Source organism: Nycticebus coucang, chromosome 13 (genome assembly GCF_027406575.1).
Source record: "Nycticebus coucang isolate mNycCou1 chromosome 13, mNycCou1.pri, whole genome shotgun sequence".
In the NCBI taxonomy this organism is placed as follows: Eukaryota; Metazoa; Chordata; class Mammalia; order Primates; family Lorisidae; genus Nycticebus; species Nycticebus coucang.
In genome coordinates this window covers 12,275,941-12,300,028 of record NC_069792.1, presented here as the reverse complement: position 1 = coordinate 12,300,028, position 24,088 = coordinate 12,275,941, and the positions used below count along the sequence as shown (strand labels likewise).

Genomic DNA, 24,088 nt, shown 5'->3' with positions numbered 1-24,088 from the left:
TCTGTCTACTCAACTTGATGGAGGATTTGTGTCCTCTTGCCTTGGGGTAGCCTTCTTAGACGAGGACAGGGAAAGTGCGTGTGAAATGGCTGTCCATTTTAGCATTCCAATTTGGTAAATGCACATATCTTGAATGAAATGATTAAAATCATAATCCTTTCCCTTTAAAGGAAACATAAAATAGAAATGAACAGTAAAATACCAAGATGATCCTCTTTTTTTTTTCTTTCCTTTTTTTTTTATTGTTAAATCGTAGCTGTGTACATTAGTGCAATCAAGGGGTACAATGTGCAGGTTTCATATACAATCTGAAATATTCTCATCAAACTGTTCATAGCCTTCATGGCATTTTCTTTTTTTTTTTTATTAAATCATAACTGTATAGATTGATATGATCATGGGGCATCATACACTCGCTTCATAGACCATTTGACACATTTTTATCACAGTGGTTAACATAGCCTTTCCGGCGTTATCTCAGTTACTGTGCCAAAACCTTTACATTCTACATCTACCAAGTTTCACAAATACCCCTGTAAGATGCACCACAGGTGTGATCCCACCAATCCCCCTCCCTCTACCCCCCCTTTCCCACTTCCCCCTATTGTTAAGTTGTAGCTGGGTTATAGCTTTCATGTGAGAGTCCCAAATTAGTTTCATAGTAGGGCTGAGTACATTGGGTACTTTTTCTTCCATTCTTGAGATACTTTACTAAGAAGAATATGTTCCAGCTCCATCCATGTAAACATGAAAGAGGTAAAGTCTCCATCTTTCTTTAAGGCTGCATAGTATTCCATGGTATACATATACCACAATTTATAAGATGATCCTCTTTGGTGTCTTATTTAACCATTCAACAAGTTAAGTCCTGGATGCCCTGCTGGACCTGTGGGGACCTGTGTGTGTAGGGCCCAGATCCACTGGTCAGGCAGCTCACAGCCTTGGTGTGAGAATGCAGTGCACACGTTCATTATACAGATCAGCCACAATCAAAAATCCAATGAAATAGTATTGTCACCTGATTTCAACAGATTTTCAACTGAGTTAGGTACCTAATGGCAAGCTCTTTATTTAAATGTCTCGAAGTAATACCTTACTTTTAATGGCTTTAATTTTAAAACTGATTAAAATGCTTTGTTGAACGAACAGTTTGGAGCACCTTCTTCCTGGTCTTGCAGGCATATAAGTGGTACGAGCTTGGGCACAAGCGAGGACATTTTGCGTCTGTTTGGCAACGCTCGCTCTACAACGTGAATGGCCTGAAAGCTCAGCCCTGGTGGACAGCAAAAGAAACCGGCTACACAGATTTAGTAAAGGTGAGTGTTCACTCAGATGGCATCCTCGCCGAGTCTCTCTCCATTCCCTACTCAAAATCAGACAATGTTGATCAGAGAAAGGAAGGTCAGGGAAGGGAGAGATTTTACTTCTGGAGACATTTGCAAAAATATTGGGACACGAATCTTTTTATCCCTTTAGCCCTTTTGTTTACATGCTGAAGAAGGAAATTTGTCTGAAGTAGTGGGTCTGATACATTTTGGCCTTAGGACCATTCCGTACTCCTAAAATTACTGAGCATCCAGAAGAATTTTTGTTGGTCTGGGTTGTATTAGTCAATATAATCATCACACATTACAACTGAAAGAAAAATTTATATATGTTCATGAATTCCTTCAGCAACAATAACAACTCTGTTACACGTTAATGGGTATAACAGTTGGAAAAATAATTATATTCCCCAAGCTAAAAATACAATCAGAAGATTGGAATCGTGTTATATTTTTACAAATGTTTTTTGAAGTCTGGATTAACGGAGGACAGGAGGATTCTTACATCTGTTTCACACATATATCCAATATAGCTGTAATGTATATAACACACAGTTTCTGGTAAACTCTACTGTGTGACCCCGAACAAATGAGTGTGAAAAGAGCAAATAGCATGTTTGCATTATATACATATATATACATATATATTTTTTTTTTTTTTGAGACAGAGTCTCACTGTGTCGCCCTAGGTAAAGTGCTGTGGTTTCACAGCTCACAGCAACCTCAAACTCTTGGGTTTTTAAGTGATTCTCTTGCCTCAGCCTCCCAAGTAGCTTGAGACTATAGGTACCCACCACAATGCCCGTCTATTTTTTTGGTTGCAGTTGTCATTGTCGTTTAGCTGGCCTGGGCCGGGCTGGAACTCGCCAGCCTCGGTGTATGTGGCTGGCACCCTACTCACTGAGCTACGGGTGTGTAGCCACATGTTTGCATTATTAAAAAAGTAGTTTTGATCTTGCAGACCCCCTTAAAGAGTCTAGAGAAGCTTTGTGTGACCTTGAACCACATTTTGAGGTTCAAAATGTCTTCCTGAGACTATGAAAAGAAAAAGCAGTTATAAATATTTTTAGAAAATGTGTAGCAGACAGAAAGGTAGAGAAACTAAGTGATTCTAACAACTTAATACCTTTTAAAAAATTGGAAAGTTTTATATTGGTAGGTTAAACCTGAACTTTTTAAGACTGTATGCTTTGTGAATTTGATAGGGGCTCGTCAGAAGTTTAATTTTGCTTTGGTAAAGCCTTTATTCTTAGACATATTAATAAATTGGGACTCATAGTTAATTAACCCATAGTTTTAATAATATTGTTTTCTATCAAAAATGCACAAATTTTATGTATCCTGTGGGTTAGATAAGCTTCAGTGTTTTGGCCTCAGAAATTAACCACCATTTCCACATGGTTTATATAAGAAAATATATTTTGGGCTCAGCACCTGCACCCATAGCACAGTGGTTATGGCACCAGCCACATACAAGGCTGGCGGGTTCCATCTGGCCTGGGCCAGCTAAACAACAATGACAACTGCAACAAAAACTAGCAGGGCTTAAGCTAACTAACAATAGCTTAAGCCCAAGAGTTTGAGGTTTCTGTGAGCTGTGATGCCACAGCATTCTACCAAGGGCGACATAATGAAACTCTGTCTCAAAAAAAAAAAGAAAAAAGGAAATATATTTTGTTATTCAAAGAATTGATTTTACAGGTTTAGAAGGCAGGAAGGGAAGAGAAAGAATAACAAAATACTATAATTCTAGAAACTGGGTGATGGATATATGGAGATTTATTGTAATTTCTTTCTATCTTTAGATATATGTAAAAATTTTTCATCATTTCCCTCTTATAGAACATCCAGAATAAAATATAGCTATAAGACGAATAAAACTCGGAGGGAGGGGGGTGGGGCCTTGGTGTGTGTCACACTTTCTGGGGGCAAGACATGATTGCAAGAGGGACTTTACCTAACAATTGCAATCAGTGTAACCTGGCTTATTGTACCCTCAATGAATCCCCAATAATTAAAAAAAAAAAAAATGAATAAAACTTCACTGACTGAGTTGGTCTGCTTGGGGAAAGGAGATGTGCCAATGTGGTTTTAATGTACTTAGATCCAACAGGTCTTACCTGACCGTGTTTATTCTATTTTTCATTGTGAAAGCATACTTAATAATCATCATAATCCAGTTGTAAAGTAAGCTTCCATCAATTAGCCTTGGAATATTTTATGGATCAGAAAACTGTGGCATGGAACCAATGAATTCAGATCGACTTAAAAACGTTCCTGTCCCAAACAGAAATGGTGTAAGAACATCTTCTATTTAGCACTGTTTGGGGTGGGGAGGGTTGGGGGTAAAATTTTATCTTTCCTCACATTGAGCTTTTCTGATTCTCATTTTCATCCAATCATTTTTTTCTTGATCTCTTTGTGATTTCATTTCCCTGTTGTAGTTTTTTTTTTTTTTCTTTATTGTTGGGGATTCATTGAGGGTACAATAAGCCAGGTTACACTGATTGCAATTGTTAGGTAAAGTCCCTCTTGCAATCATGTCTTGCCCCCAGAAAGTGTGACACACACCAAGGCCCCGTTTTTAATGGGGTTTCATGCAACTCAAACTCAGTTTAAACAACAAGAAATTGTATTGACTCATATAACTAGAATCCTAGCACTAGTGCTGACTTCAGCGGGGGGCAGTGTAATTCAGGGGAGGATTTTCTTGTCTTCACACTTTGTTTTGGCGCTCGGTGGCAGCTGGAATGAAGAGGAACAGAGGCTGGAGCAACGTGACTTGCTGAGCCTTCTGTCCAGCCCTAGATGGCCTTGTAAAAGCAAGCGTCCAGGCAGACTCACTTGCGTTGGTGAGAGCCTCGTCACATAGGCAGTCACAGTCACGGGGAGTCTGAGCTGGCACGTAGCTGGCAAGAAACAGTGGCAACAGACTTCCAGTGGGAAGAAGAGAGGGCAGCTCCGCATCAGCCAGGCGACAGATCTCCCCTGCAGTCTGACAGGGCCGAGGGAAGTCCCATGTCCATTCTGGATGAATACTGGCAAGGGCGATGAGATTATCCTCAAACCAGATCACCTGTGAAGCTAAGACAGGGTCAGTTTCCTCAAAGTCAAATGGCTCTGCTGGAGGAAGGTGGGTGCCTATTGAAGTCAGTGTCCTGTGAGGGAGAAGGCAGAGGCAGGATTGACGCTGGGAGGGCGGCCCACGGTGTTCAGGATATTTGCTGATTGTGGACCTCACTTGTCCCCAGACACTGTTCTTTGCTCTTTGTTCTCCTTTCCTTGCCATTCCATTTCTAAGAAACCTTCTCCGCTGAGGTTCAGATGCTGTGAAAATGTCTACCAAAGTTATCCTCCCCAAACAGACGTCTCGCTGTCTTCAACTATACAGAAATGTGAGCGTTTGATGTGAAAATTAATTAATTAATCCCTTTGTTAATGTGCCTTTCCAAGTTTTGGTCAGTGTCCTCGTTCTTTTGGGCTGTTGTAACAAAATGCCACAAACTTAGTGGCTTGTAGATACTATTAATTTCTTTCTCATGGTTCTAGAAGCTGTGAATCTAAGACCAACGTCTGGCAGATTGGGTGTCTGGTGAGGGCTGCTTCCCCCTTGCAGACATGTCTCCTGGCTGTGCCTGCGCACGGTGGAAGAAGGAAGGCAGCTTCCTGGAGCCTCTTTAATAAGGGCCTGTTTACAAGAATCACCGAAATCACCTCCTAATCCCATCACATTGGTGATTAGATTTGAACATATGAATCTGGGGGGCTACGAGCATTCAGACGGTAGCAGAGGTGATGCAGCGTTACCCCACTGGCCGGCTTATTAGTCTGTCCTCTCTTACCTCACCCTTCACCATTCCAGCCAGAATTCCTCCAACCCCCAGACCTTTGCATCTGATGGTCCTTTTTCTTGAAGGACTCTCTCTTCACCCATTCCCCTATTTCTTCTCGTCCAAACCCTCCACAAATTCCTATTTGCATATGTTTTTCCTGCTAACTAAGAGTGTCCTCATCACTGGGAAAAAGCAAAATCCCTGCCTCCCTTTCTGAGTTTTCCAGAGCAGCTCTGTGATGGAGCTGAGAAGCATTGCGGAGAAGTTTGCTTTCTCCTTCACATGGTTTCATTACAGTTGGAGGCCTGCCCGGTAATATTTTGCCAAAGGTGTGACACAGTGCACGGGAATGATTGATTAGCATGGCACTCTCCATCATTTTCCTTCAGACCGTGGCTTTTGTTAATTAAGAAATCCATTATGTATGAATAACTTCACCTGGACAGAAACGAGACTTGTTCTAAATTAGAGGCTCCACATTTCTCTCTCAGTGACTAAATCTTTGCATGTTCTCCCCAAACTGCTTTTAAAATAAAATGGATTTGGAAAGGATCAAACATGTCAGATTTATATCAGAATTCAGCTGGAAATTAGCAGAATTAGCAATTTTATGTAAAAGTAAATATTATAGTATAAAAAGTGCTAAAAGCAATTTCTTAATATTAGCATAATAGTTTAATTTTATCTTTCTAAATCAAAACTTTTGATTCCAACAATAATTTCAATAAAGGTGACCACTAAATGACTGTGAGAGTCCAGAGCTCAGTGATTATGTGATTTAAAGGTGAACTTTTTAAAAGCGGCTGCATAATTAGTTTTGTTCTCAGCTCTGCCACTTCGGACAAGTCATTTTACCCATCTGACCCTCTGTTTCTTTATCTCTAAATTCAAAAAGGGTACGTTAGCTTCTCCTCTCCTACAATGCTTTGGTAAGACTCAAAAAACCAAAATAAAGCAAAGCAAAAGCAAACCTAGCACCGTGGATTGGTCCTGTGTGCTGTTTAGATGCGAGCCCTTAGTCAGTCAGCAGCCTGCCAGGATTTAGTGGGGCAGATGAGGCTGATTGTGGCAGGTGATTGTAGCCAAAGACTAAAATATTTTATATGTTTAAAGTTATTTCAAAGGAAAAAGGCTATTTGCTTTTTCCAAAAGCAAAATCAGTGAGTTTTCAGTATTTGTCCACATGGATAAAAAGATGCCTATGAAGTGGGTTTATCTCTGATCCTCTTCGGGAACTCCCAGTACAGTGTTTGATGTTTGGGATTAGTTGCAAACTGCCGGTAGGTGGTGCTGCGTTTTGTTTTGTAAAATGTTTAATCCAGTAGGTCAGGATTTATGTCTTGCCGTGGATACACAGAGATCGATGCCGTAAAAGTGCACATACACATATATGTTACAGGTAATTGATCTCTTTAAAGAGCAATGTGCTATTTATTTACATGGCAGGTTGCAGCCCCTGGAAATCAGGGACTCTGGGGCTTCTGCTCACAGCTGCCAGTCCCTCCGGACACAGCTCAGTTCACTGTTCCCAGGAGGGAGGGCAGGAAGGCTTTGCCTTCTTCTGATGATGGTAACGTTGGCGGGATTCCCTGCCTGTCAGAGATGGTGTATGAGGAATATGGGTCTCCTTCGTCATCTGAATCCTTGAAGCCCTGGATGGGTGATTCTCTTGACAACCGGGACTGTCTTTTCTCCTTTCTCTCAGAAGAAATCTTTTTTTCTCCCATTCTCTAGAAAAAGAAAAATTCATTTATTTAAGACTCTTGCCCCAGTGCTAAGTGCCTTGTGGTTACCCTTTTCTTTCATCAAGGATGGTAAGAGGTAAAGGATGGTAAATACCCAAATGGACAATGGCCAGACCGTACGTAAAAACAGAACCGTGACCCACAACATGCGGCAGGCTGCCCAGGAAACCAAGCCCTTATCTGCATAAATGGCCCAGAAAGGCAGACTGATGTCTCTAGTTACAATGCAGGAAGCTAAACAATAGTTTCTATATGGCCAGAATTTGACTAACAACTGACAGCTTCCCTGATTTTGTCCTGACTTCCAAATTAAACCCAACCAGAGAAAGGCAGTGTGTTCCCTGACCAGTCACACGGGAAGTCTCTGAAGTCAGCTGCTCCCAGCTGCAGTGGCCAACAGCGTCCACTCAGGACTCAGCTGAAGCCTTCCCTCCTTTCCACCATGAAGCTTCCCCGCCCCCTACCTGCCTTTGATTCTCTGCCAAAATGCAAGTGATGGTGGCAGACTCTTTTGCTATAGCAAGCTCTCAATAATAGCCTTTGCTATTCCTATTTATTGGTCATTTTATTTCCACAATAAGCAATGTCAGCTGTTTTATCTTTGTGAAAGATAAACAGACTTGAAAAACAAGGAGATCTGTTTGAAATGTATTGGGACCAGTGAGAGATTGCTTTTTTCATGCTGCTGATTTCCTTAGAGGTGTTATTAAAAATATTACAAAGAGAATTTGCTGTGATAGCGTGACAGTCGCTGGGGTGTTTGCTCTGATTCTTTAACCTCAGCTGAGCACCATAGTCGGAGGGTGCCCTGACCCTGGGGTGATGTTTCTAAGGCAGAGTACGCTGCCAGCCAGGTCTTATCAGGTGTAAAGTATGGGCATGTTTTGCCTAAGATTTAAGGAAGCTGATTTTATCTTTAAAAATTAAGATATACAGTTTCTAAAACAGCAATAATAAGTTACAACCATATTCTTAAGTTGGTAGGTAAAATTTGGTATGCACTGTACTAATGCACCTCTGTTACCAATTCATTCTAACTCCAATTTAATGTATAAACGTTGCCTAGAATAGTCTTTGACTACATCTTGTTTCTTATTATAGAGTTTGAACCGTTCAGGGCATATACACATCTCTGAAACTTTTTTTTTTTTTGGTTGCAGTTTTTGATCAGGGCTGGGTTTAAACCCGCCACCTCTGGCATATGGGGCCGGCGCCCTACTCCTTGAGCCACAGGGGCCGCCCATCTCCGAGACTTTTCTCAACTGCTAATGTCTGTGTTTGCTCTATGCCTTTTTTCTTAACACCACATCACACACAGTTACTTGCTCAATCTTGCTTATGTGACTCTGAACCCTGGGGGTTCTCGTATTATATTTTGCTCACATGTTAAAACACAGCTCTTCCTGCCTTTCTCCATGAGTATGTTTGATTTTGCCTCTATAAAGTCCCTTTGTCCCTGTTCATATGAATTTATTCTTGCCTTCCATTTGCTGTGCTTCCTTACTGGGAGCCAGTTCTAACTTGCATCTACATTAGTGTTATGGGCTCAGTTGTGCTCCCCAAAATTCAGATGTTAAAATCCTACTCCCCAGGACCTCAGAAGATGACTGTGTTTGTTGATAGTATAAGTTAAAAGAGGCCATTAGGGTAGGCCTTAATCCATTCTGACGTATCCTTACGAAAAGAGGAAACCTGGACCCACAGAGAGGTACCAGGGATGGGCGTCCACAGAGGAAATGCCTCGTGAGGACATACTGAGGAGGTGCCCACCTGCCAGGGAGAGACATCTCCAAAGCAACCAAATTTACTGACACCTTGCTCTTGAACATCTATTTGTGTTAAGTCACCCATTGTGTGGTTCTTTGTTATGTCAACCCTGCCGAACGATTACCATTTGTGACTGTCCTGAGGAATTCTTCTTAGCAACAGGCCACGTTTACCAACTGCCTCAGCAAAATGTTGTTCTGGAAGGTCATATTTTCCTACATAGAAGAAAATATTTAAAGCTCCGTTAGACCAATTATGTTTGATTAGAACAAATTAAAGTGATTTCCAGTCAAGCTTCAAGCATCACCATTAGTGTTACCATCATCTGAACACATCGTGGAACTGAGGCTCTACCTAATGATGGGAAGTATGGACCAGACAAAAAGAAGTTGAACTAACAGATCAAAATGTGGAGTGGTAAAGTTTGGTTCAAAGTGTGAAATATGATGAGGAGGATTTTTTTTTAATTTTTATTTTTACTTCAGATCTGTATTTTGGTGATTTTTAAAAAGATACATTTGAGGGACTGGCAAAAAGTTTTGCAGGCCAATAGGATTTTGCTTCTGAACTTTACCAGATGCTTGGGTTATTTACTAAGAGTCTGTCTATTCTAGGAGAAAAGATAAATAGCAAAAAAAATTATTAACAATATGTAGAAAACATGAAAGAAGATTAAACAAAACTAAATACATGCATTTAAAAGCCTCCCATGTGAAGGCTGGGCACAGTGGTTCACAGCTGTAATCCTAGCACTTTCAGAGGCTGAGGCAAATGATCACCGGACCTCATGAGTTCAAGACCAGCCTGAGCCCCCCCCCACTCTAAAAATACCCTGGCATCGTGGCAGGCACCTGTAATCCCACCTACTCAGGAGGCTGAGGCAAGGGGATCACTTGAGCTGAAGAGTTTGATGTTGCTGTGAGCTGTGATGCCAAGGCACTCTACCAAAGGTGACAAAGTCAGATTCTGTCTAAAAAAAAAAAAAGAAAAAAAATCCTATGTGAAACCTCACTTACATGATCATAAAAGAATAAAAGTGATACAAACTTAAGAAAAAAGGTAAGGAAACAATAGAAGAACGTGTCAGCATGATTTTTAAAAATGGAAAACAGAACTACCTGATTTGGCAGATCTCAGAATACAGAAACCAAAGTAATTACAGAGGGACTTCCAAAGAAAGAATTTAATACATCTGGTACTATAGCAATAAAGAAACTGCATGGCCTAACATAGGCCTATCTGCATTGACATTTCAGGGTCCCCAGTAACAATGCTGGCTTGACAATGTACCCACTGTTGTAGCTGTCAGACTTTAGCCTTGCCCTGTGACGCAGGTCACTGTCTTCAGCTTTATCGGACCAGTAGCTAAGGATCACCGAACACTAAGGAGACCCTTCCACATGAAAGATGAGCAAAACAAAAAGAGTCCTGTAGCTCAGAGGAAACAGAAAATGCGGGAACAAAAGCGAACTTCAAATAAGACCTCTGCATATACTCAGTTTAAGAGAAGACAGCGTATCTGTAAAACAAGGACAGGAGACTATGAAAGGGAACAAGGAAAGATCCAGGAAGAACTCTAAGAAATTTATTTTTATTTATTTATTTATTTATTTTTATTAAACCATAGCTGTGTACATTAGTATGATCGTGGGGCACCATACACTTGGTTCATAGATCGTTTGACACATTTTCATCACACTAGTTAACATAGCTTTTGTAGCATTTTCTTAGTTATTTTGCTAAGACCTTTACATTCCACATTTACTAGGATTCACATATACCCTTGTAAGATGCACCGCAGGTGTAATCCCATTAATCCCCCTCCTTCCCCCTCCCTCCCCCCTCCCTCCCCTCCCTTTCCCCTTTCTCCCTATTCTTTGGTTATAACTGGGATATAGCTTTCATGTGAAGGTCCTACATTAGTTTTATAATCAGGGTGAGAAATTTAAAAATGTGATGTGCATAAATACAAATTTAATGGTGGGATTAGAAGCTAAGTCAAGGAAGGAAAAATAAAAAGACAAAGATGGAAAAGAGAAAAGGTAAAAGAAAAAAAAAGTAGCAGCTCACTCTAACATATCCAACAGAAAAACAAAAGGAGAGAATGGGGAAAAGATAGAGAAGGAATTATTAAATAATACCCAAAATGGTCCAGAATTTGAAAATGTGAGTTTGCATATTGAAGGGCACCGTTCGGTGTCTAGCCCTTACACCAGAGCATGTTGTCACGAAATTTCAGGAAACCAGAAAGAGGAGATCTCAAATTCTTCATCATTATCATCATGGCTGGGCTTGTATATGGCACAGGCCTTTTCAATGCACTTAACCCTCTCAGAGACTCTTGAGGGAAGTTTTATGAATGAGAAGCTTAAGGCACAGAGTTAAATAACTTGCCCTCAAAATGCACAGCTACTAAGTGGCAGAGTCAGATTTCCAAATCATGCAGGCTGGCTCCAGATTTTACACCCCTAACTTCTATACCACACTGACTCTTACGGGGTCAAGAGGGAGTAGTCGGGGAGCAGGAGAATCTAAAAGACATCAGATTTCCTAAGAGCAACACTGGAAGTTACAATGTAATGGAGCAATGCTTTCAAAATTATAAAAAGACATTAGTCTTGGCAATAGTTTTTTGGATATAACACCAAAAACCTAGGCAAGAAAAAGCAAAGTAAACAAGTGGAACTATATCCAACAAAAAATCTTCTGCACATCAAAGGAAACAATCATCAAAATCAAGGACAACTTACAAAATGGTAGAAAATATTTGCAGACTATATGTTGGATAGGTAAGGAACCCATGCAATAGCAAAATAAAATAACCCAATTTAAAAATTGACAAAGGAATCGACAGTTTTCCAAAGAAAATGTGTAATAGCCAATAAGTATATGAAAACATGCTAAACATCACTTATCAGAGAAACGTAAATCAAAATCACAGTGAGATGACACCTCACACCCTGAGGATGGCTATTATGACCAAGATGAGATAAGCACCCGGGAGGATGTGGAGGAAAGGGAACTCTTGCACAATGGGAGTGGGAATGTAAATTGGCACATCCATATTCAAAAACAGTATGGAGGTTCCTCAAAAATTTAAAAATGGAATTACCATATAAACCAGCAATCTCACTTCTGGGTGTATATCCAAGAAAAATGAAATCAGTATTTCGATATCTGTACCCCTGGGTTCATTGCAACATTATTTACCCTCAACACCGTACATCTCCATCAGCAGATGAATGGATTTAAAAATTACAGTGCTATAGCACAGTAAGATACCACTTAGCCTTTCAAAAGCAGGATATCCTGGGCGGTGCCTATGGCTCAGTGGGTAGGGCGCCGGCCCCATATACTTAGGGTGGCGGGTTCAAACCCAGCCCCGGCCAAACTGCAACAAAAAAATAGCTGGGTGTTGTGGTGGGCGCCTGTAGTCCCAGCTGCTCGGGAGGCTGAGGCAAGAGAATCGCCTAAGCCCAGGACTTGGATGTTGCTGTCAGCTGTGTGACACGTCACAGCACTCTACCGAGGGCAATAAAGTGAGACTGTCTCTACAAAAAATAAAATAAAAAAATAAAAGCAGGATGTCCTGAATTTGTGACAGTGGATAAACCGGGAGGTCACTATGTTAAGTGAAATAAGCCAGACATAGGTTTCCAAATCATGCAGGCTGGCTCCAGATTTTACACCCCTAAAGTCAAAAACTGGATGATCTTATTTGTAGGTAGAATCTAAAAAATGTCAAACTCATACCAGCAGAGAGTAGAATGCTGCTTGTGGGGGAAATGGGGAAGTGTTGATCAAAGTGTGCAGACTTGTAAGTTATAAGATGAACAAGTCATAGGGCTGTAGCATCCAGCATGGGTGGGGTGGATGCGTTAATCCGATTGTGACAGTCATTACACTGCACATACGCATATATCGAATCACATGTACCTTCAATGTATTCTTTGTCAACTAAATACTTAAAAATAAAATAGTAATTATGTTACAGGTAGATAACAAGAAAAAAATTATGAAAAGAAATTATTTACTACCTAAATAACTAATTATAGATAGTCAAACCTTCAATCAGGAATAGCTTCTGATATTTTTAGATTCAGAATCAAATAATTAGGGAGCCCAATACCAGACAGAAGCTAAGGAAAGTTCTGCGATGACCTTTGACCCACAAGTTCAGCCAGCCAACAGTCCCAATGACAGCCAGGCAGCAGCCAGACTGCTGGAGGATTACCTTCAGAAAAACAGAAAAAGGAAGTAAATGATTATATGATGTTTTTGGCAAAGGGTGGTATCAAGAGACTTTATAGCACAGTCATTAAAGAAGTGTTAAGTGCATTCGAAAATTAAACCAACCAAAAGGGGGCAGAATAAAAAAAAAAAACTGCATGTGGAAAAAAGTGTAATCATACATCTCAAGTGTAGTGTGAATGATACTTCATTGTCATAATATTATAAAACCTGAATGTGAATTTACCCAGATTTATGAAAGATTTGTGAAATGAAGTGTATTGCAAGGATGGAGAAAGGGAAGAAGTTGACATCAAATTGTGAAATCATTAACCTTCCCTAACAGGTAAGAGATACTGTCTAAAATTAACAAATCAAGAATAGCCATATAAACATGTTATTTAAATGTACACAGGTAAATAATAGAAGCAATATTTAAAAGAATTAGCTAGAGGTTGACTCTGGATTGGGGAAGAGTTGGGGAGAGACTGCTATTTTCATGAGAACTATATTCATGTAGTAATGAACTATATTCATGTAGTAATATTTGACTGCTGCAAAACATTTTTCATTGAATAAAAATATGAGTAAGGAAAATAGTTAAATAACAAGGAGTTTAGCATTAGCTTACTTCTAAAAAGAAAGACTTTCTGCAGGAAGTCAATTTTAAGAGAAGATTTTAAAATAGGACTTAATCTAATTTGATGTCGCAGAAAAAAGTGAAGCATCCTCGCTGGATGAGCAGGCTGTCTGGGAAGGCGAGGAGGCTGCTGGTCAGGAGAGAGGCAGGATTCAGGCCAGCCGAGGCCGGCTGTGGGATTTACGAGGCCTGGAACTGGGAAGTCTGCATACAGATGCCTGGAGCCCCAAATACAGCTGAGGTTTAACTCACAAGGCAAATGCTGATGATGGGTTTATGAAGCCATGTGACCCTGGAGAAGAATCAAATCTCTGTTTTCCAAAGGCTTTTTTACGACAAGAAAAAATGAGAATGAGAAGATGTTGGTTGTCTTCGGGGCGACCACGTCAGATACTGAAAGGCGTGAGCGGTGGCGCCCAGAGAGGAGACCGGAGCAGAGACTTTCAGGCCAGGCTTACCAAAGATAGTATCTGGGGATATACCCAGTTGGCATCTGTGGGAGGGGGGCAGTTACAGATCTTTTTTATGTGGGGTGGTGGGGGGTGAGCAAATTTCACGCTTGCCCTGAAGGTTAGGGACCTCTGGTGGGAACTTCAGATGTGGGGGGCTAACTAGGTCCCTTGTGTCTTTGTCTTAGAAGAAGGGAAGAGGGAGAAAGGATTTACATGTGACTGTGTTAGGCCCCCTGCCAACAAATACCAATGCTATTAGTTTGGGGTTTTTTGCAGTTTTTGGCAGGGTCTGGGTTTGAACGCGCCACTTCCGGTATATGGGGCCGGCGCCCTACTCCTTTGAGCCACAGGCGCTGCCCTCTCTTTTCAGTTTTATAAAAATAGGTGGATTTAGGAATAAGAAAGTAATATTTCAAAGAAGACCTTTAAAAATGCTTGATTTAAAAATGCAAAGTATTGCTTGGTCTTCATGAGCCTTCAAGTTTCTGTTGGAATTTCCTTAAAAATGAACCTTTCTGCTTTCGTGGAAAACTGAAATTAGAGAAAATTTATTTCCTCTCTCACAAACACACGTGCACATACTCACGTACACACACATACACATACTGCTGTGGTGTTAATGTTTGTGTCTCCCTAAACCTCATGTTCAAACCTGGCCCCCCAGGTGATGGTGTTAAGAAGTAGGACCTTGGGGGGTGATGAGGTCGTGAGGACAAAGCTCTGGTGAGTGGGACTGGTGTCCTTCATAAGGACATCCTGGACAACTTCTGCGCTTTCTGTCCCGTGAGGACACGGAAGGCCACTGTGCCTGAACCAGGAGGCAGGCCCTCTCCAGACACACACACCTCCCGTGGATAATTAACTTTGCTCTTTAATTTCCTGTAATCATGTGAATTTCATAAAACGTGATTCCTTGGTTTGTGCTTAAAGACAACATACTCGGGTTCTAGCCCAGATTTTTCTCCATAAAAAGCTCCTGTTATGTCTTTCCAATGTTGGAAAGCTCTCCCCAACACAGTCATTACTTTGGTCAAAAAAAATGTTTACATTGAACACATAGAAGATTCTGATTGTTGTTATGTTTGTGTTTTTCTTTATGTCACCAGATTTAACTGGGGGGGGTCTTTTGGTCTGTGGGGACCGCCTTTGAGGCTGCCCTCTGCATGGCGGGGACCGCCTTTGAGGCTGCCCTCTGCATGGCGGAGACCGCCTTTGAGGCTGCCCTCTGCATGGTACTCAGCGGGGACATGCAGCTCCCCAAGCACCTTGCTAGTGCCGGATCCTGACTGGTGACCACACTGACGGGTGCCCAGTAAGTCACTGTGCCTGGGAGGCTGTGGAGCCCCACAGCTGCTCTCCTGCTCCAGAGAGGAGCAGGGCCCCACAGTCCAGCACGGCCTGAAGCCCTTATGCCTCTCCTCCCTGGGGGGCCTCTGTGGAGAGCAGAGCTGGCTCTGGCACTAGCTGTACTGTACTAGACTGTGGGATGTTAAGCTCACTGATACTCCAGGGGCCATTTTCTCATCCCCAAAGTGAAAAAATTTTACCTAGAATAATAGTATGATTCCTTCCGCTTGTAAAATTCTATGACAAAGTATTGAACTCAAAAGAGAAAATAATAAGTGGCTGTTTTGATGAAAATAAACTAAAATCTATGCAGGGTTTGCTTAGTATCAAGCATGTCTGGTGACGCTTTAGCACAGGTGTTTGGAAACCCTTCTGGCCCTGCTCCTTTTGCGGGTGACTGTCATCTGTCAGTGTCATCTGGCACTTGTGTGCCACATATTATCAGAGAAAATAACAAAGTTTTTTCTTTTTTAAAAATAAGCTCCTTACTACTCATAGAAAAGTACCTTGGCAACACTCCCAGGGGAGCTGGAGGTGAAGGGGCAGGAATGACAACATTTCACACATAAAAAAGACAGCCTGTTCTTAAGTAAAAAAAAAAAAAAATTAAACTGTATTGAGTGATGCAGTCACTTTCATATTTTCCTACACCACTTTGTGCCCTATTTTAGTAACAAAAGATGAGCTATTACCATCCAGGCCCCTAAATCAGTTTTCAAAAGAAATAAAAGGAACTTCTCAAATACCAGCAGGCAAGAGAGGAACACCATGCCCTTCTCAGGCACCAGTAACTTCATTTGAAAAGTAATTTCCTGTGTTGGAGAGGTAGTTGTCTCCTCCTCCGTGTGGCAATTTAACAATCGAACAGATTTATTTATCTAGCAACATGAGCAAGTTGCAATAACCACCGTGAGCCCCAGCAAATTTGATGCATTTGAGGAGATGAGAATGTACCACAAAATCCTGGGCTGCATGCTGCATTGTTTTACTCCAAGATCCATGATCTTGGGATTTTTTGACAAAAAAAAAAAAAAATTGTATTCTCTTGGTGTGGGAACCTGTCAAAGTGAAGGCTTTTAAGTATCTCTTCACTGAAATGCAATCTTTGACTTGCTACTTAACTAGCTTCCCACTTGGGATGAAATGAAAATGAAAACGAGCCGGTAAACTGGGCACTCAATGTGGGTAACTGACCAGCACCGTTACTGGATGACGAGGGCCCAGCCGCCTGTCCCTGGCCAGACATGCGGAGACGGAGATCAAGTCCACCAAACTTCATTGGCAGAGGGCCAGCAGTTCCGGAGACCAGCGAGAGCAGCCTCTCAAATCTGTTCTGCCTGAGATACAATTCTGATCATTTGTATAATGGGAATACCAGGAAACAAACCTAGAAAATTTTAACTTTATCTGACAGAAAACAACATCAATACTTTGATGAAACAACTGTCTTCACTCTAACAATGCAAAATGTGTAAACAACAGAAAGGTAATTTTCACTTTAACAAAACATCTAAGAGAATCATCAAAGAAAACAGGATTATCATCAAAGTAACCTTCACTCTACCAATCCTATCACCTGCTGTCTATGTGTGACTACTTGTTCAGAGTCTCCTGAGACAAATATCCTCAGAAGCATGGTGCAACCTTAGCTAGATACTCATGGAAGGTGTGTGGGGAAGGCTGAGCAGATGAGGTCAGCTGTTCGGCTTCAGCTGAGCTGCTCAGCCTCAGTTCTGCAGGTTGCTTTTCTGGCTTCGGCACCACCCCAAGCTGGGCGACAGCAGGGACAGGTATAGATGTTGACACACAGTAATGAGTGGATGTCGCAGAAAGATCAGAACATCAATATTTAATCGAAGTCTCTCTCTTGCCCTGGAATGTTTTAATAACCCTAATGTTTTCACATCATATAAAGGTGTTTCCTCGGTTGGCTGGGTGTGCCACTGTGTTGCACAAAATCTCAGAGTGGCCGTCTCTGTGGGAGCCTTCTGTCTGTGCAGACTTGGTGATTCCTTCTCGTTTTTCTTCACTGACTCATGACTTCATAAAGCAGGGCTTGCTAAAACACCTCACACATTATCTCAAGCTTCGCTCTGCCCAGTTATTGGTCATTTCACTGGACTAATCTCAAAAGATAGAGAACCACCTTCGACAAGGCAAGTCTATTTTTGGAGACTGCTAATTGTTTTCAGTGTTTGAATCCACATCTTTTTCTTGGTTTTTGATGTATTAGGGTCTAGTCCCATGCTCCAGAATCACTTAAAATACAGGTTGAATATCCTTTATCCAAAATCCTTGGGACCAGAAGTGCTTCAGATTTCAAATGTTTTCAGATGTTGGAATATTTGCCGTATTCATACCAGTTGAACATCCCTTCTGAATATCTGAAATCCAAGATGCTGCAGTGACCATTATTCTTGGGCATCATGTTGGTGCTCAAAAGATTTCAGATGTCTTGGAACATTTTAAATTTTGAATTTTTGGATTAGGGACACTCGACCTTCGTACCTGACCCCTGAATCTCGTTGAAATCAGCTAGTATGTTCCTTCTTGTGCATGAATCCAGATTCTCACTTATTCCATGCACTGCTCACATAACACAGACATGATTCAAATTATTAGCATTTCAAATCCTAATTTATTTGTACACCTTTGTCTCTTTCCTCTGGTGGGAAAGCTAGTTTTTATTCTTTTCCTTGGGTGGCAGTTTATCTCAGTTTGCTGTTCACACACTCACCCTGGCCTGCTTCCTCACCACCTGCTGCTCCCACCCCTGGTCAGCAGCTCAGTGTGATGAAGAAGATGCCCGAAGATCCTCCACGGGGTCTGCCGTGACTGCCCCTCACCCCTAGCCACTCCTAGGCACTGCTGGTCATAACCCCACTTTCTGGCAGGAGCGAAGACTCCCTCACATAGCAACAGTCAAATAGCTATTTTTATGTGGCTGAGTTCTAAACATAGCACATTTGTTTTGTTTGGCTGTTAATTTTATAACATATCAAATGTTCCAATGGACCCTTTTCTGACATCTTTGAAAGTTTAATATTTACCATGTTAACTGGCAGCTTTATAGGAATTCTGTTAAAGGGGAAAGTGAAATCTGTGATCTGTGTTCAGTGTGGATGCTGGAGCGTCTTGGGGAGTTTATTGTGTACCTCGGTGGTAGGATCCACAGGTTCAATACACTTGCCGGGTTATGGTTTTAAAAAGTCTTTAGATAAAACACCAAACAAATTGTGGAGGGGGTTACTTTCTGAGGTTTCTGGGAATTATTGAAATTTTTATGCAGCAAAAATATTTGATTCTGAAAAATGAGTTCTTTTATCTACCTGTGACAAGAGGTCCCCAAGAAAATTGAAATATAAGAAATGAGGACAGGAGCAAAATTTCATTACTTTACTAAACAAGCCATTAAAAAAAGTCTGAAAGTCATTATGAAGTGTTCTACCAGGCACATTTTCAGTCTAGTAAAGCCAGAATCTTCCCTCTAGTCTTTAGAACGACACTGGAAGTTAATCCGAGATGAAGGCCTTGCAGTGATGGATAAAGCCAAAGGTCTCTTCCTGCCTGAGGATGAAAACCTGAGGGAGAAGGGAGACTGGAGCCAGTTTACGCTGTGGCAGCAAGGTGAGCTCCTGACCTCTAGGTGGTTAGAGAACCATCTAGAAGTGATTTGACAGGAAGTAGGCACTGGTGAAAGTCTCCTTGTGAAACGTCCCAGAGCTGGGATTCCCAAACTTAAAGGACAGAGCCCAGAAAACCTAGACTTTTGAAATCCATTCATTGTTTTTAAAAACTACATCTGAGCCCTATTTGTGTATGTGTGTACATGTGTGTGTGTATTTATATGTGTATTTGGAGAAATATTTATAAGTAGTATTTTGATTTTCTTGGTCTTCCCTGTTGAATGACATGTCGCTGAAGTAGCCCTACTGTGGTCGGTCATAACTGAAAATTCCGCTTGTTGTCAATGGCTTAAATAGGAGCATCTGCAAGCCTCATTTGCTCCTGTAACACGAAGATGATATTGAGATGCCACAACATCACCATGGAGAAGAGCTGTTAGAAATGGTAACACCCCAGAGTGACAAGTCACTAGTAACTGCCATTTGAGCTTTTCAGGAATAAGAAGTGGTTCATATTCAACTTTGTATTTCTGGAGCTTAATTCCAGACACAAAGACAGGGCTCCAATGTGTGTGTTTTCAATGAATTAATATGGTAGACCCTCCATAGTTGACCACCTCCCTAAGTTGACTGAATTTTCATAGACTAGACATGTACCACATGTACTCAATGGAAGTTCCTTATATTGACAACAGATAAAGAAAAGGTCGAAAGGGAAACAAAATGAAATGAAAAAAAAATAGCATATAAAGGAGCTCTGATAAGTCTGTCAGTGGATTTCTTGGTGGAAACTTTACAGACCAGGGGAGGGTGGCATGACACATTCAAAGTGCTGAAGAACGAAAAAAACCTAACCCTCGAGGGATTAGGGAGAGGCAAAAAAAAATGAAGGAGAAATAGACTTTCCCAGGGAAACAAAAGCTGAAGGATGTCATTAACACCAGGCCACCCTACAAGAAATGCGAAAAGTAGTTCTTCAGTCTAAAAGAAAGGGCATTAAAGGACAATAAAAAAATCACCTGAAGCTCCTACAACTCATTGATAACAGTAACTATACAAATACTGTCAATTATGTATACAAACCACTTGTATCTGGAGTAGGAAGACAAAAAGACAGACATCAAAAATAACCACAACTGTTTTTTGAGATATAGTATAAAAGAAATGGATGGAAACCACAAAAGGTTAAAATGCTGGGAGGATGGCGTAAAGGCTAGAATTTCTATTAGATTTCTCTTTACTTGCTTGTTTGTAAGCAGAGTTGTCATATGCTTAAAATAATTGGTTATAAAATGTTTTTATAGATCTCAGGGTAACCTCAAATCAAAAAACCTGTAACAGAAACACAAAAAGTAAAAAGCAAGAAATTAAAACATACTACTGGAGAAAATCTTTCTTTAGAGTTAATAGCAGAGATTTATTAAAAGCATCTGCAAGCAGATGAGCTGCCACCAAAAATGGAAAAGGGCAGCCTTAGAAAATCATTTTCCACAAAGTAAGAGAGGAAGGAAGGAAGAGAGGACCACAAAACAACCAGAAATCAAATTATAACAAGAATGAATGTGAATGGACTAAACTCTCCAATCAAAAGACACAGAGTGGCTGAATGGATAAAAACAAGAGCCAACCATATGTTGTCTGCAAGAGACACACTTCACCTATAAAGACACACATAGGCTGAAAATAAAGAGATGGAAAAAGATATCCAGGCAAAGTAGTTATAGTGATACTTCTATCATATAAAATAGATTTTAAGACAAAAACTGTAAAAAAGAGTCAAAGAAGGTCATTATATAATGATAAAGGGGTCAATTCAGCAAAAGGGTATAACAGTTCTAAATACATATGAAGGCAATGCTGGAGCACCCAGATATATAAAGAAAATACTATCAGAGCTAAAGAGAGAGACAGAACTCAATATGATAATATCTGGTGACCTCAACACTCCACTTTCAGCATAGGACTGTTCCTCCAAACAGAAAATCAGCAAAGAAACATTGGTCTTCATCTGTACTACAAACCAAACGGACCTAATCGCTATTTATAGAATGTTTCATGCAACAGCTGCAGAATTCACGTCCTTCTCAGTTCATGCATCATTCTCAAGGACAGACCATATGTTAGGCCACAAAACAAGAGTTATAGAATTCAAAAAATTGAAATCATACCAAGTATTTTCTTTGACCACAATGGAATAAAGCTAGAAATCTATAATAAGAGGAACATTGGAAAATATACAAACACATGGAAATTAAAGAATGTGCTCCTCAATGACCAGTAGGTCAATGAAGAGATTAAGAAAGAAATCAAAAAGATGTCTTGAAACAAATTAAAATGAAAACACAACCTACCAAAACCAATAAGAAACAGCAAAAGCTACAATAAGCGAAAATCTTATAGCAATAAGTGCCTATATTAAAAAAGTTAAAAAGCTTCAAATAAACAGCCTAATGATGCATCTCAAAGAACTAGTAAAACAAGAGCAAAACCAACCAAAATTAGTAGATGGAAGGAAACAGTAAAGATCACTACTAGTTATTTACCCAAAGGAAAAAAAGACATTTTATAAAAAAAGGTACCTTCACTTGATAGTTTATAGCAGCACAATTCACAATTACAAAAATGTGGAAACAACCCAAGTGCCCCTCAACCCGTGAATGGATCAGTAAACTACGGTATACTGTGGTAACATGAAATACTATTCAGCCATAAAAAAGATGGTAATCTAGTATCTTTTCTGACAACCTGGATAGAATCGGAGATCATTCCCCTAAGTGAAATATCAAAAAAATGGAAAAACAAACACCACATGTACTCAACACTAAATTGGAGCTAGTTTTCAATACTGATATGCTCGTATGGAAGCAAAGCTCAGCATAATTCAAGTAGGTGCGAGAAGGGAGAAGGGGTTGGTAAATTCACACCTAATGGGCACACCGCATGGGTACCTTGCTCACCTTCTGGGTGAAGGGCACACTTAAAACTTTGATTTAAAATATTCAAAAGCAAACTAACCAGAGCACGTGTACCTCCATAATATACTGAAATAAAAAAATAAAGATCAGAGCAGAAATAAGTGAAATTAAAACAAGAAAAAGCCCAAAAGGTAGGTAAAATTTAAAAAATGTTGTTTTAAAAAGATAAAATTGGCACACCTTTAGGCAGATGAAGAAAAAAAGAAAGACCCAAATAAATTCAGAGATTAAAAGGGAGATATACAACTGACTGTGTAAAAATCCAAAGGATCATTGAGACTATCAGCAGCTACGTGCCAAGTAACTGGAAAATCTGGATGAACTAGATAAATTCCTAGACACATGCGATCTACCAAAATTGAACCCAGAAGAACCCCCAAACCTGAATAAATCAATAACAAGTAAGAAGAAAGAAGTTGTAAGAAAACATCTCCCAACAAAGAAAAGCCCTGGGATCAAGAAGAACTAATACTAAGCCTACTTAAACTATTCAAAAAAAAACAAGGAGAGAATACCTCCAAGCTCATTCTGTGAGGCATGTGTCACCCTGATACCAAAATCAGGTGAAGTACAACAAAAAAGAAAACTATAGGCCAACATTTCTGATAAACTTAGATGAAAAAATCCTCAAGAAAATACCAGCAAACTGAATTCAACAACACATTAAAAAGATTATTCATCATGATGGAGTGAGATTCATTGCAGGGAAGTCAGCATGGCTCAGTGTACACAGATCAATCAGTGTGATACATTGTATTGCCAGAACCAAGGACAAAAACCATATCATCACTTCAATTGGTGCTGAAAAAGCATTCAAAGAAATTTAACATCCCTTCATGGTAAACGCAATCAAAAAAGACATTATGTTCCAATTAAAAATAGTGTCTTGGTAACTCTTTAATATAGTCCTAGAAATGCATTTTTAGGGTAGAAACATAAGCTATTTTCCTGCCTTTGGGGATATATTACTTTCCTGTGTCTGCTGTAACAAATTATCACAAAAGTTGTGGCTTAAAAAATAAGCACGTTTATTATCTTGCAGTTCTGGACATCAGAAGTGTACAAGTGGTCTCAGTGGTCCCACTGTTCTAAAATAAATATAGCTAAAAGACTGCATTTCTTCCAAAAGCTCTAGCTCCCAGAGGCTGCCTGCATTCCTTGGCTTGTAGCCTCCTTCCATCTTTAGCCAGCAATGACCAATGGGGTCTTTCTCTTTCTGTGTCACTCAGACACTTTTCTGTCTCCCTCTTCCACATTCAAGGACGCTGTGATTATGTTGGGCCCATCCAATTAATCCTGGATAATCTTCTTATTTTAAGTCAACTGATAAGAAATCTCAATGCCATCTGAAAACTTAATACCCCCGGCATGAAAGCTAACATATGCACAGGTTCCTGGGATTAGCGTGTGAACATCTGTGGGGGAGGGTCGTTATTCTGCCTGACATCGCGGCAGGGGGTGGGGTGGAACTAGTACAGTTGACCTTGAACTATATAGGTTTGAACTGTGCGGGTCCACTTACATGTGCATTTTTAAAATAAATGCATTCGGAATTTTTGTGGAGATTTCTAACAATTGGAAAAAACTTACAGATGAACCTTATAGCGTGGTATATCAAAGAAGAAAATAATATGAATGCATAAAATAGATACTAGTCTATTTGATTATTTACTACCATAAAATATACACAAATCTATTATAAAAAGTTAAAATCTATCAAAACTTACACACATAAATGGAGACTATACATGGTAACATTTTGTGGGGCAAGTTAGACTCCTTGGACTTCCTTGGTTGTGGTTCCTGCAGAAGGCACCATGTTATCCTTATAGAGCCATAACCGCGCAAGACGATGTCCTGTTCACACGACTACTACATAACTCCTGTTTGGCATTCTACCACTACTGTTCTCCTGGATATTTAAGTGTACAGATCTTTCCCCTTGTGTGGACTTCCCATCCCTGCTCACTGGCTGCTGTGGCATCAGCCTCCCATGCAACACCTTTACAGTCAAAAGAAATGTAAACAAAGGTAAAGATGCAATGTTAAATCATAACTGCATAAAATTAACTGTAGCACATGCTGTCCTGCCTTCATAATTTCACAGCCACCTCCTGTGGGAGCTCCCAGTATCACAGTATTGACTTA

At 40.3% G+C, this 24,088-nt stretch overlaps 1 protein-coding gene across 5 annotated transcripts in view; it reads left to right on the top strand.

The window, feature by feature from the left end:
* Positions 1-24,088, top strand: part of ASPH (aspartate beta-hydroxylase) — a 230,019-nt gene that overhangs the window by 192,529 nt on the left and 13,402 nt on the right. For all 5 annotated transcript variants that reach the window (XM_053558393.1, XM_053558390.1, XM_053558394.1 and 2 more), the window contains 2 exons: positions 1,179-1,316; positions 18,831-18,966. In XM_053558393.1, coding sequence (XP_053414368.1) covers positions 1,179-1,316; positions 18,831-18,966 — 274 coding nt within the window. The remainder of the gene's footprint in view (positions 1-1,178; positions 1,317-18,830; positions 18,967-24,088) is intronic.